At 55.5% G+C, this 11,918-nt stretch overlaps 1 protein-coding gene across 4 annotated transcripts; it reads left to right on the top strand.

Annotated features, from left to right (window-relative positions):
- Nucleotides 1–2,353: 2,353 nt before the first annotated feature.
- On the top strand, nucleotides 2,354–11,902 carry Znf512b (zinc finger protein 512B). 4 transcript variants are annotated; one of them, XM_051144038.1, is made up of 17 exons: nucleotides 2,354–2,398; nucleotides 2,550–2,640; nucleotides 4,037–4,162; nucleotides 4,333–4,475; nucleotides 4,770–5,578; nucleotides 5,677–5,903; nucleotides 6,006–6,077; nucleotides 6,156–6,302; nucleotides 6,443–6,567; nucleotides 6,662–6,754; nucleotides 6,894–6,992; nucleotides 7,074–7,244; nucleotides 7,559–7,753; nucleotides 8,007–8,108; nucleotides 8,460–8,522; nucleotides 9,082–9,180; nucleotides 9,796–11,902. In XM_051144038.1, exons 3-17 carry the CDS (start codon nucleotides 4,039–4,041, stop codon nucleotides 10,045–10,047), a joined length of 2,721 nt encoding a protein of 906 aa, XP_050999995.1. In that variant the 5' UTR covers nucleotides 2,354–2,398; nucleotides 2,550–2,640; nucleotides 4,037–4,038; the 3' UTR covers nucleotides 10,048–11,902. The 4 variants fall into 4 exon arrangements, with proteins under 4 accessions (XP_050999995.1, XP_050999996.1, XP_050999994.1 ...); XM_051144040.1 differs by lacking the exon at nucleotides 2,354–2,398 and having other exon boundaries at nucleotides 2,487–2,640; nucleotides 4,770–4,898; nucleotides 4,992–5,578; XM_051144039.1 differs by lacking the exon at nucleotides 2,550–2,640 and having other exon boundaries at nucleotides 2,357–2,398.
- Nucleotides 11,903–11,918: the final 16 nt, after the last annotated feature.

The following is an 11,918-nucleotide window of genomic DNA, read 5'->3' as shown; positions in this document are numbered from 1 at the left end:
TCTGGTATACCTGGGCTCAAGGCCGTATCGCTAATCTATTTATGTGATCATTCTCTTCTGGATCTCGGATATCTTCTTTAAATTTAGGATTCATCTGGAATATCCAGATCTCAGTCACATCTTCGGTGACATTTGCAAAGAGCCTTTTTCCAAATAAACGTTCAATACAGGTTTAGGGATTTAACATGGTCATCTATCGGCGCTCACTCTTCAGTCATGCCCTGACGTACATAGGACATGAAGTGCACACCCTGAATACAACATCAAGACACACGAATAGGAACACAGAGGCATAAGCCACAGACACAGTGACACAACACCCAGACATGCCTGAATACACGCCAACACACTTGTATAGGTGGCCAGGCACAATCATACATAAAGAGATATAACAACATTCTCATGTACACATGTAATTACCCAGTCACACAAACATTAATACAGAATCGCCCACCAACACAAGCACATAAGATACAGCATAGCCACTCGGGAGGCAGAGACAGGAGGATCACTGTGAGTTCAAGGCCAGCCTGGCCTACAAAGAGTCCAGGACAGCTAGAAAGTTGCACAGAGAAACCCTGTTTCAGAAAAAAAAAAAAAAAAAGCCAGCATAGCACATGGTGCACACAAGTGCGCTACATTGTAAAATATCTTGACACCTAGATATGCAAAAATCAGTTACAGGAGGGTAGGGCTGAGCGCTTCCTCGTCTTGCAGACTTCAGTTTCCAGCACCCACTTCAGGCAGCTCACAACTGCCTGTAACTCCAGCTTCAGGGGATCTGATACCCTCTTTTACCATACACACGCACACTTGCGCGTGCGCACACACACACATACACACACGTTTAGATGTTTAACCCTTCAAATCCTGACACATTGTTACCTATAGATAATGTGCATAACCTGGGTATATTATACAGACCCCCACATACCCTAACATCTAATCACCCTAATACCAGCACACAGGCAAGCGTCAGTCTTACCTGCAACAGGACATGGAGATGCCCACACATGATTACCACCTAACAAGACATGATTGCTTAGCTGGCCCAGTCTACAAAGTGAGTCCCAGGCTGACCAAGAGCTACACAGTGAGACGCTTATTCAAAAAACAGTAGTGGAGGTGGCAGCATAACAGCGTTATGCCACCAAATGAAAGCTGATTTCTCTTCCCTATTGAATGCTTAGTTCTTCCCCAAGGAGAATCATGCTGGGAACAAGCTTGGGTTTTTCTTTCTTTTTTTTTTTTCTTCGTTTTTCAAGACAGGGTCTCTCTGTGTAGCCTTGGCATTCCTGGACTCTTTATAGACCAGGCTGGCCTCGAACTCACAGAGATCTGCCTGCCTCTGCCTCCTGAGTGCTGGGATTAAAGGCGTGGGCCACCATGCCTGGCGAGCTTGGGTTTTTCAATACAGGGTTTCTCTGTGTAGCCCTGTTTGCCCTGGAACTCTGTACACCAGGTTGACCTCGAACTCAGAGATCTGCCTGCCTCTGCCTCCCAAGTGCTGAAATGAAAGGCATTCGCCACCACCTCCTGGCACCCTACGAAAGCTTATCTCATACTAAAGTATTCCTGGGCCTCCTGTGGACCCCCAAGCTTTGCACTCTGCTTCCTTACCAGCCAGCTTGCCTACCCGCCCCCTCCCCCAAGTCTGCAAAAGGGGAGTTTATAGCTCTGCTTTATTTATGCTCAATTCCTGTGGGTTGGGGCATCACCACCCCCAGATCTGACACTAGCAGCCCAGGCTAGTGTGGAAAAGCTAGGTACTGGCCGTTGGCCTAAGACCACTGTTCACAAAAATGGGAGAAGTTGATTCAATAGGCAGCAATCCCACTAAAGCCTAGAGGTCTTAACAGTGCCTGGATTGACAAGGTGGCCACAGGGACAGTGAGGGAGAGGCCGGGGCACGCCCTGACGGTCTGTGGATGTCCTGTATCGGCGGCGATCTTCCTCCATAGGATCCACCTCAACTAGCGCAACCACACAGATTTCTTAATCTGTAAGACAGGATTGCGGGCAGTGTCCCAGAGTCCCTGACACGCCTCAGTTTACTGCACTGTCCACAACGCGAATCCAGCCCAATGCACGTGACAGGCCTCCGGGCTCAGGAGGCCAGTACCACCGAGGCTAGGATCCCCGAGGCTCCAGCAGCAGCAGCCCGGCCCCCAAGCCCCTTCCCCGCAGAGGCGGCTGCGTGAATACCGCGAGAGTTCGCCCCCACCACCAACCCCCCCCCCGCCCGCAATAAAACTGTCAAAGGTAGGAGGGGCGGGAGCGCGCATGTGCGCAGCGCGGCGCGCAGTGTGCGCCGCCCGGACCCCGCGCCCCGCGCCCCGAGCCCCGCGCCCCGGCTCCGGCTCCGGCCTGGCCCGGCCGCACCCGCTGGGCGCCGCAGGTAAGCGCCGGCGCTGTCCTCTCCGCCGCGGCCCCGGAGTCGCCCGCGCCCCGCACCGGCCCCGTGCCCAGCCGCCGCCCCGCCGCTCCCGGACCCGCGCCGCGCCCCGCTCCCCGCGCCGGCGCCGTCCTCCCGCCTCCTCCTTCTCCAGAAAAAGTCGCCATTTTGGTTCACTGCCTTCGCCCCCCCACGGTCGGCGCTTCCGGGCCAGGCTGCAGCCCGCGTCCGGCCTCAGGTGACAGGTGGGTGGCCACGGGCCTCCAGGTGCACGTCTTGGCGGCGCTCGCCCGGCCAGCCGGTCGGCGGCCCTTCCCTCTTCTCTGCTGGCTACGAGGGAGATCTCGGGGACCCCGGGTGGAGGAGGGGTTTTCCTACCGCTCCGGCGGTCGCGCCTCTTGCCCCAACTCTGATCTCTGTCCAAGCTCTGAAAAACTAGAAGGGTGCTGCAGGCCCTAGACCCCGGGCCTCAAATGTAATCAGGGTTCTGGATAACTAAATAAGCGAGGACGTCCAGAGAACTTTGGTTGATTTAAGACCCTCCTTCCCTCCCTTAGACACAGGATGGGCTATTGCCCTTGGCAATGGATAGTGACTGTCCTGACCTCTGACCTTAGCACTCCTGGATATAGCAATACCCCCTACATAGGCCCTCTGATTTGAGTTGACCAAAAACTGTTAGGAGAGGGCTCACCTGCTCGAACCTTGCTCTTTGGTACCGCCCCCTTCTGTGGCTTTGGGTACCTCCAGGAGGCCTCAACATGGCTCTGCTCAGAGCCACCACCACCCCCTCCCTCTCCGCCCAGTTTTCAGGATATGTGATGCCCCAGGCCTCTGCCTGGCAGGCCCTAGAGCTTGGGCTTCTGCTTGCTAGGATTGGCTATAACTTGTTTAGCTGAAGTGCATTCCTAGGCAAGGAACCTAGAAGCTGTTGACAATAACAAGAAATGGTGGTCCAGGGTGAACCAGTGCCTCCGTCTGTGTGGGGAGCACTGGCTGCACAGAGGCTGAGGAGACAGGCAGGTGGGGTGGCTCATCAGCAAGCATGGGGCTAAAAGGTGGATCTTCACTTTTGCTCACCATAGAGGTGGGTGCCTGTGGCGGGGAAGCGGGCCTTCAGCACCCCAGTTGGCGTCCGTCCCTTTAGAGAGGTCTTCAAGGGTGCCCATCTGGATAGGTGAGGACCACATATCTGGGTGGGCAGGGACCAGGACCCTGAGGAGATGGTGGCTTTTCTGAGGTGCTGTGGTGTGGCTGCCTGTTAAGCCAGTAGCCATTACTGGTGTTAACTGTCCCCCTGGAGGAATATTGTCATTCACTGTCCTTCAGCTGCTTAGGCCCCTTCTGAACACAGGGCCCTCCTGATCTCAGTGCAGTGTCTAGGTGAGAGTCTAGGTGGGTGTGTCAGATGTAATGAGAGTCTTAGCTCTTTCTACACTGCTCATGCCTTCTGGGTTTTTTAGAGAGAGCTTGACTGTGCACACCCCATTCTCTGAGGTAGAGGCCCCCATTACTTGCTTTTTTGATATGATTAGGTGTAGGAGATCAGGGCTAGAGAGGCCTATTGGGGGGGGCCTCTATGATAGCTCAGTGAAATGGCTTGGGCCCACTCACCTTATAGGTCTGTGCACTTCTCTGCAGAGATGACTGAATCCTTCTGTGTTGGAGGGGGCCGCCGGCTTCAAGGATCCAGCCGAAGTGGACCTGGCAAGGGTGGCAGCCGGAAAGACGTGCCGCTTCCCACGGTGCAGGACCCACCGAAGCTGGGTGAGGAGCTAGGCCAAAGCCAGACCTAGAGAATGCAAACAGCCAGGGCTGGGCCCCTCCCTGGGCACCGGAACACCTTTGTGGGGCAGAGGTTGTTAGATAGCCTGAGGTCTGGGCTCTTGTCCTGGGCTCACTCTAGCCCCTGGGCCTTGCTGTCTCCTGTGCTGCAGGGCTGCCAGTGGTCCACAGTGGACATATAGTGCCTGGCCAGGCCTCACTCTGCTTTGACCCTGGAAACCCAGCCAGTGACAGGACAGAAGGGAAGAAAAAAGGGAGGCCGAAAGCCGAGAACCAAGCTCTCCGAGATATTCCTGTGAGCTCCCTGAGGGTTAGGGTGGGGATCGTGCCGTTCAGCCTGTGAAGGACACTACTCTGCCCTCACCAGCCCACCATACAGTCTGTGCCAGCTTGTTTGAGCATGTAGCCTAGGGCCCTTGCATCTGACTGTTATAAGGCCTCAGTGGGCTATGTTAGCAGTCCCCAATATAGGCCTGCAAGCATGGCTTGATTCTTGGTCTGCTCTTGAGGTCGAAGGGCTTGTTTGGCTTGGGGGAGCTTTGAGTCTGGGTAGCTGCAGACCAGCAGCTTGGCCTTTTCCTCTGCCCAGCTCTCTCTGATGAACCAGTGGAAAGATGAATTCAAGGCACACTCAAGGGTGAAGTGTCCAAACTCAGGGTGCTGGCTAGAGTTCCCCAGCATCTATGGGCTCAAGTACCACTATCAGCGGTGCCAAGGGGTAAGGGTCTGTGGGTCAGGGAAGAGGAGGCCTGGGGGTGCGTCTGGGCAGAGGCCCCCGGGGCCCCATCCCACACCTGCCCTCCCTGCCCAGGGCGCTCTCTCAGATAGGCTGGCCTTCCCTTGCCCCTTCTGTGAGGCCGCATTCACCTCCAAGACCCAGCTGGAGAAGCACCGGATGTGGAATCACATGGACCATCCCCTGCCTGCCCCTAAGCCTGGCCCAGTCAGCCGGCCAGTCACCATCAACCGGCCTGTTGGGGTCAGCAAGCCCATTGGAGTGAGCAAACCTGTTACAGTTGGCAAGCCAGTGGGAGTCAGCAAGCCCATTGGCATCAGTAAGCCAGTCACTGTCAGCAGGCCTATTTCAGTCACCAAGCCTGTCACAGTCAGTAGGCCCATGCCAGTCTCTAGGCCTGTGCCAGTCACCAAGCCCATCCCAATCACCAAACCTGTGCCACTCACCAAACACATGCCGGTCACCAAGCTTGTGACAGTTACAAAGCCTGTGCCACTCACCAAGCCAGTACCAGTCAGCAGGCCCATTGTGGTCAGCAAGCCAGTGCCGGTCAGCAGGCCCATTGCCATCAGCAGACACACACCACCCTGCAAAATGGTGCTGCTGACCAAATCTGAGAACAAAACACCTCGTGCTACGGGCAAGAGCAGCAATAAGAAAAGGTACAGGAAGTCATTTGGAGTGGTGAGTTGTCAGATGTGTCTGGGCGGGCAGAGGGCTGCTGGGCTTGTCTGGACCTCACCTTGCCTGCCCCCTGCAGGGCTGCAGACAGTCTGGACACCTGCCCCATCCTACCGAAGCAGGCAAGGACAGAGAATGGAGAGTATGGCCCGTCCACCATGGGCCAGAGTATGACCTTCCAGCTGAGTACAGATCCCAGCAACGGCTCCCTGCTGCCAGGTAGCAGGCCCTTGACAGGCAAAGAGGCATTGCGGCCTGTAGGCTCAGTGTCCCAGCCTGAGGAGGATCCTGAGCGCACAAGACACAGTAAGACAAGAGCCCTGGGAGACCAGCCGTGGCGGTGGGCTCTGGCCTTGTAACGGTTATGTGACTAGGGTCTTGGCACTCATTTTCTCTCACCTGAGTCAGGAAGGAAACAGAAAACACCGAAGAAATTCACAGGGGAGCAGCCGTCTATCTCAGGGACCTTTGGGCTCAAAGGTAAGACCCTAGTCAGTTGGCCACCTCTAGGACCGAATATGTTAGTGTTTGGCCCATGTCCACACTGTGTGCACACAGGCCTGGCCAAAGCTGAAGATAAGGCCCGAATTCATCGCGCCAAGAAGCAAGAGGGATCAGGCTCCGAGGAAGTGCGGAAGAAGGTGCTGGCCACCCCTGTCACTGTAAACAAGGAGACACCAACTTCTGTGGCCCACCCAGCCTCAGGTGGGGGCTGCCTGGCAGGACCCAGGACAGGTCTCCGTGGTGGGCTGGATCCTGAGGCTGAGGCACAGGGGATACCCCTGGAGTGTAGGGCATTTGGGAGCCCCACTTGCCTGAGGCCCAGCCCTTCCTCTGCCTCACAGGTGGCCCTGAGGAGCAGTGGCAGCGAGCCATCCATGAACGGGGGGAGGCTGTGTGCCCCACCTGCAATGTGGTTACCCGGAAGACCCTCGTGGGGCTCAAAAAGCACATGGAAGTGTGTCACAAGGTAAGCCTCCCTTCCCCCCTGACCACTAAGGCATGGCGGGGGATGGGGACTCCCTGGCATAGATGGGTTTCTCATAGTTAGGCCATGTCTACAGTTGCAGGAAGCACTTAAATGCCAGCACTGCCGAAAACAGTTCAAGTCCAAGGCTGGCCTCAACTACCACACCATGGCTGAACACAGTGCCAAGGTACGCTGCTGACCCCTCAGCTCCCTGTCCAGCCGTGACTGCTGACCTCTTACCCTACTGCTGCTCCTCTGTACCTGATTTTGAATCTATGGCCCTAACTCCTGGCTGGCACCAGGTCTGAGGCTTGCTCTGTCTCCAGCCCACTGATGCTGAGGCCTCTGAAGGAGGCGAGCAGGAGGAGCGGGAGAGGCTTCGAAAAGTGCTGAAGCAGATGGGACGGCTGCGTTGCCCCCAGGAGGTCAGTGTTGGGCCGTGGAGGGGTGTTCAGGGCTTGGCAACCTGGGTGATTGCTTACCTGGTTTCTGGCCTGGATCCCCAGGGCTGTGGGGCTGCCTTCTCCAGCCTCATGGGTTATCAATACCACCAGCGGCGCTGTGGGAAGCCACCCTGTGAGGTAGACAGTCCCTCCTTCCCCTGTACCCACTGTGGCAAGACTTACCGATCCAAGGCTGGCCATGACTATCATGTGCGTTCAGAGCACACAGCCCCGGTGAGTGGCCTGTAACCCACCTTGTCCTTGCTCTGCTGGGCTCTGCTGTGTCATGCATGTGTTCCTAAGTCTTACGTGTCCTAGGAGGAAGGATAGGAGCCTGGTGCCCGGTGTCTTGGTTTTGTTTTTGTTTGTGTGTGTGTGTGTGTGTGTGTGTGTGTGTGTGTGTGTGTGTTGTCTACATCTGCATTGTGGGTCCCCAAGGCTGCAGAGACCACACATGGCCTACAACTCATGCCAACTCTAACTCCTGGTCTCGGGACAACTCCCTTCTCTATGGCTTATACTGCCTTCTGTGTATCCTTGCTATCTAGCCCCCTGAGGACCCTACAGACACGATCCCCGAGGCTGAAGACCTGCTTGGGGTAGAACGGACCCCAAGTGGTCGCATCCGCCGCACCTCGGCCCAGGTTGCCGTGTTCCACCTACAGGAGATTGCAGAGGATGAGCTGGCCCGTGACTGGACCAAACGGCGCATGAAGGATGACCTGGTGCCTGAGACTGCACGGGTGAGTGGCCTACCTAAGGGATGGGCAGGATCGTGGCCCTTGTTCATTTCTTAATTGCTCCCCCGACCTCTTGGTCTCTGACCAGGACAGGCCTCATTTGATTCCCTTGCGGCAGCCATATTCTTGTGACCTTGGCCATCTACTAACCCCAGCTTTGAAGGGGCAATGAGCCTGCCGCAGAAGCACATGCATTGTGTCAGGCCAGTATGTGCCTCAGCCCGAAGCTCACCTGGTGCTGTGCCTGGCTTTGCAGCTCAACTATACTCGGCCAGGTCTCCCCACACTTCACCCCCAGCTGCTGGAGGCATGGAAGAATGAAGTCAAGGAGAAGGGCCATGTCAACTGTCCCAATAATGTAAGCTGGGACCAGCAGGTAGTGGGAATGGCACATTGGGGCTCCAGGACAAAGGGCTTAGGTTTGGCCTCATGCAACAGTAGAGGTGAAGACAGTGAGTGTCCTGTTGGGAAGTTACCATCTTCAGTATGACCAGCCTGTCTGTGACCCTGGGACTCTGTAGGGTCTTCACATAGATGTCACATTAACAAAGGGACTTGAACCTGGGGACCCATATACCCACCCTGCCCAAAACCCAGGGCTCCAGGGACCTGCCCTCAGAGAGGCCCCAGAGTGCTCTGGGGTTGAAGTGGGGTGCCCCTTGTGTGGAGTTGTGGGAGGGCTTCCTCCACAGCTGTCTCCTGCCTGCAGTGCTGTGAAGCCATCTACTCCAGTGTGTCCGGCCTCAAGGCCCATCTTGCCAGCTGCAGCAAGGTCAGTTCTGGAATTATTACCATGGCTTATGCTGGGGTGGGGCTGGGGTGGGGCTGGGGCAGTGGGCACTCATGGCTTTCTCCTGCCAAGGGTTTAGCTGCATCACTGTAAGACCTTACCTTGTCCACAACATATGGTCCCAGAGATTAGTAGGTGGCCCAGAATCCCTCTCTGTTCCCTACACTAGTCACTTGGTTCCAAGTGCTGCCCTGCAGTCTCCTGCTGTATATGGTGTGAGTGTTCGTCCTCACCTGAGCAGAGGGCACACTTGGCTTGGGATGAGGACATTCACAAAGGAGTGTGAGCTACCCCTGCAGCACTTGCCTCATCCCACCTCTTACCGCTGCCCCTGTGTCAGGGGTGCTTTAATAATTCTATTTCAGGGTTAGGTTCAATCCCTAAACCCACCATTGACACACACATCCTGGAAGACAGTGTAGCCATCTTCTCTCTGGCTCACCCTGGTCCTAACCTTTTAGCAGCAGAATAAGAGCTTGGACCAGATGGGGGTGCTTTGACTCTTCTGACGGTGAGGGTACTAGACCACTGTGCATTGCAGGGGGACCACCTTGTGGGGAAGTACCGCTGCCTGCTATGTCCCAAAGAGTTCAGCTCTGAGAGCGGCGTCAAGTACCACATCCTTAAGACCCACGCAGAGGTATGAGAGTTATCTTCATCTTCTGGGCCTGCAACCTGGAGGCTGGCCTTAGGGAAGGGTAGTAGAGAACAGGTGGTTCACATGGTGTGCACTGAGAAATTTGGTGTTTTCTTCTCAAAAAGGGGTCCACTTCCCCTGAAGTGTCCAGAGCATGGAGTCATAAATCTTGAAGAAAAAAAGAGCCGGTCGTAGTGGCACATGCCTTTAATCCCAGCACTCAGGAGGCAGAGACAGGCAGATTGATGTTAGTTCTAGGCCAGCCTGGTCTACACAGTGTGTTCCAGGACAGCCAGGGCTACACAAAGAAATCCTGTCTCGGAAAAACCAAAAAAAAAAAAAAAAAAAAAAGAATAGTCTTGGTGCCTAGCCACTGAGTAGAGCCTACCTCAGCAGGAGCCTGCCTCAGCAGCCTACCCTGTCTTCAGCCACGTCCCTAGCAGTTGCATGGAAAACGGGTCAGAGTCTGTTTCTCAGCACTGGTGTCAGCAGGCTCCTTGGCCATCACGGGCACCTACACTTACATGCACATGCCCACAAGCAGACACAAACACCAAGAGTAGGTCTGTAGCTTTGTATCAAGGTTTGCAGTCTTTACTGCAAGTTTTCTCTCTCTAGAATTGGTTCCGGACCTCAGCTGACCCACCTCCCAAACACAAGAGCCAGACTGCGTTGATGCCTAGGAAAGAGAAGAAGAAAAGTCTGTCAGGAGGAAAGAAGCGAGGCCGCAAGCCCAAGGAACGGTCCTCCGAGGAGCCAGCATCTAAGCTGCCCCCTAACAGGGATGACTGGCCCCCAGGAGGCAGAGACAAGGGGGTCCGGGCCTCCACTGGGAGGAAGGCTGGAGCTGGGAAGGCACCTGAAAAGTGAGCCTAGTGGGCAGGGCTTACCCATCATGCCCTGCGTTGTCCAGATTAGGGGAGCCAGTTCCAAACCTGTCCTCCACCTCTACACCCCTACCTGTCCAGAGGGTTGGCAAAACGCTCTGCTCTCCCTGAAGCCGGTCCTTCCCCTGTTGAGGCTGCCTCATGTGGCTGGGTGGTGCTCCCCAGGAGTGCCAGGGGCAGCAGCAAAAGTGCAATAGACTTGGGGGGGAAGGGGCAGCCATTCCTACAAGGACGTTCATGGACCTAGCAGGATCTAGAGCCTTGGCATTATGGGGTGTGAAGTATGCTTGAGCAGTGAAATGGCCCCATTTCCACCTCCCTCTGGCCCAATTGGGTCCCCACTCTACTCCCTCAAGGCTCAGTCATTCCTGGTGATCCATAGTTGTGGGCTGATGGGGCACCCAAGCAGTCTGGCTGCCATCGCTTGGGCCTCGCCTCCACCCAACACTGGAACTCCAGTACTCCCAGCTACCTCCCAGGACAGACCCTGTCTAGCTACTGCCATGCTGCCCTGACAGCCACCTACCCATCTGTCCTCTTGCGTCCACCTCTGACCCCCTTGCTTCTGTTTTCTACCTCTCTGGGCCTGCTTCCCTCCTCCGTCACCCCTGCTGTGCTTCAGGCCTCGCCGCACTTGACTGCTGTGGCCGTGGTGGTGTATGTAGCCTTCCAGGCAAGGAGAGAAGTGTGTGCTGTACCTTTAGGGAGGCCCAGACCCATCGCTACCGAGCTGAGAGCAAAGGACTAGGATGCTTGCTCCACCTCCACCTGTCAGTCTCTGATCTTGTGGTTGGCACCCTGAGAGGTGTCTCCCTGGGGCCAGTGCCATGTGAAGCAGAGGCTGGTAGAGCCTAGCTCAGGAGCAGCACCTGTGAGAGACTGCATGTGTCTGCCGTGCTAGGTGGAGCCATAAGCCAAGTTCTGCCGAAGCCCACTTTCCCTCAGTATCTGGTGGCAGCCAATCATTGATACAGAAACCGAAGGATAGTGAAAGATGGGGTCTCAGCCCGTGTCACTCCTCGAGGCTGGGCCTCACCCCTTTCTTTAGGGGCCCTGAGGTAACAGGGTCTGCAGGTTGGGTAGAGTCAGGAAGAGAAATTTGGCCTCCTTCCTGGTTCTACCTTCTAACTACCCACTCCCCCTGGGAGCCACGCTAGGAGGAAAAGGCTAGAGGGGACTTTTCTAATGTGGGTAGAGATAGGCTGAGGCCTCGGCTTCTGATCCTGGATGATGTGAATTTTGATATTTGCCTCTGTGTGTCTCCTGGATGTTGTTGATGCCAGTCTTGTTGCTGTGACAAGTAGCAACCTTTTTAAAAATTCTGTTTTTTTATACAAAACTCAACAATCTTACGTTTTGGTGCTAAGGGTTTCCTGGTGCCAAAGGTAGATCTGGGCTGTGGTACTGACTGGCACCTGCCCCCTAACCCCAGCGGGGAGGGTTTCCAAGGACGCCAGCTCCAGGGAGGTTTAGGATAAAGTCCTTGTACACTCCTATCTAGGAAGGCTCTGACTCTGGGCAATGGACTCTCCAATTCCTACACACTTTGACTTAATCAGAGGTGGGTGTGATTCAGTGTCAGAATAGGCAGGGGCTTTTGGGTGGTGGTGTGCAGCTGTGGAGGGAGGGGGGCCCAGGTGCATGTTGACAACACCTCTGTGGGGTATCACCACCATCCACCCAGCCTCTCAGGACATGTGGGACCTGGGTTTGCTAGGGTTGAGTCTCCAGGATGTATCATAAAGCCCACATGCAGGCTTTCCGTGGTATGGGACCTGGGGCTCTGGTAAGTTGATATTTAGCACTTTAACTCAGTCTTTGAGGTGGGTAAGGGGGCAGCTGTCAAAAATGGCA

This window comes from Acomys russatus, chromosome 4, assembly GCF_903995435.1.
Source record: "Acomys russatus chromosome 4, mAcoRus1.1, whole genome shotgun sequence".
NCBI classification, from domain to species: domain Eukaryota; kingdom Metazoa; phylum Chordata; class Mammalia; order Rodentia; family Muridae; genus Acomys; species Acomys russatus.
This window is presented reverse-complemented; position numbering and strand designations above follow the sequence as displayed.

What these genes read in the sequence shown, in the direction of transcription:
- Znf512b (XM_051144038.1), top strand. Translation starts at nt 4,039, where the DNA reads ATGACTGAATCCTTCTGTGTTGGAGGGGGCCGCCGGCTTCAAGGATCC. An exon ending in GTTCAGAGCACACAGCCCCG is followed by an intron (nt 7,245 to 7,558) that starts GTGAGTGGCCTG and finishes CTTGCTATCTAG; the next exon opens with CCCCCTGAGGACCCTACAGA. An exon ending in TGGTGCCTGAGACTGCACGG is followed by an intron (nt 7,754 to 8,006) that starts GTGAGTGGCCTA and finishes CTGGCTTTGCAG; the next exon opens with CTCAACTATACTCGGCCAGG.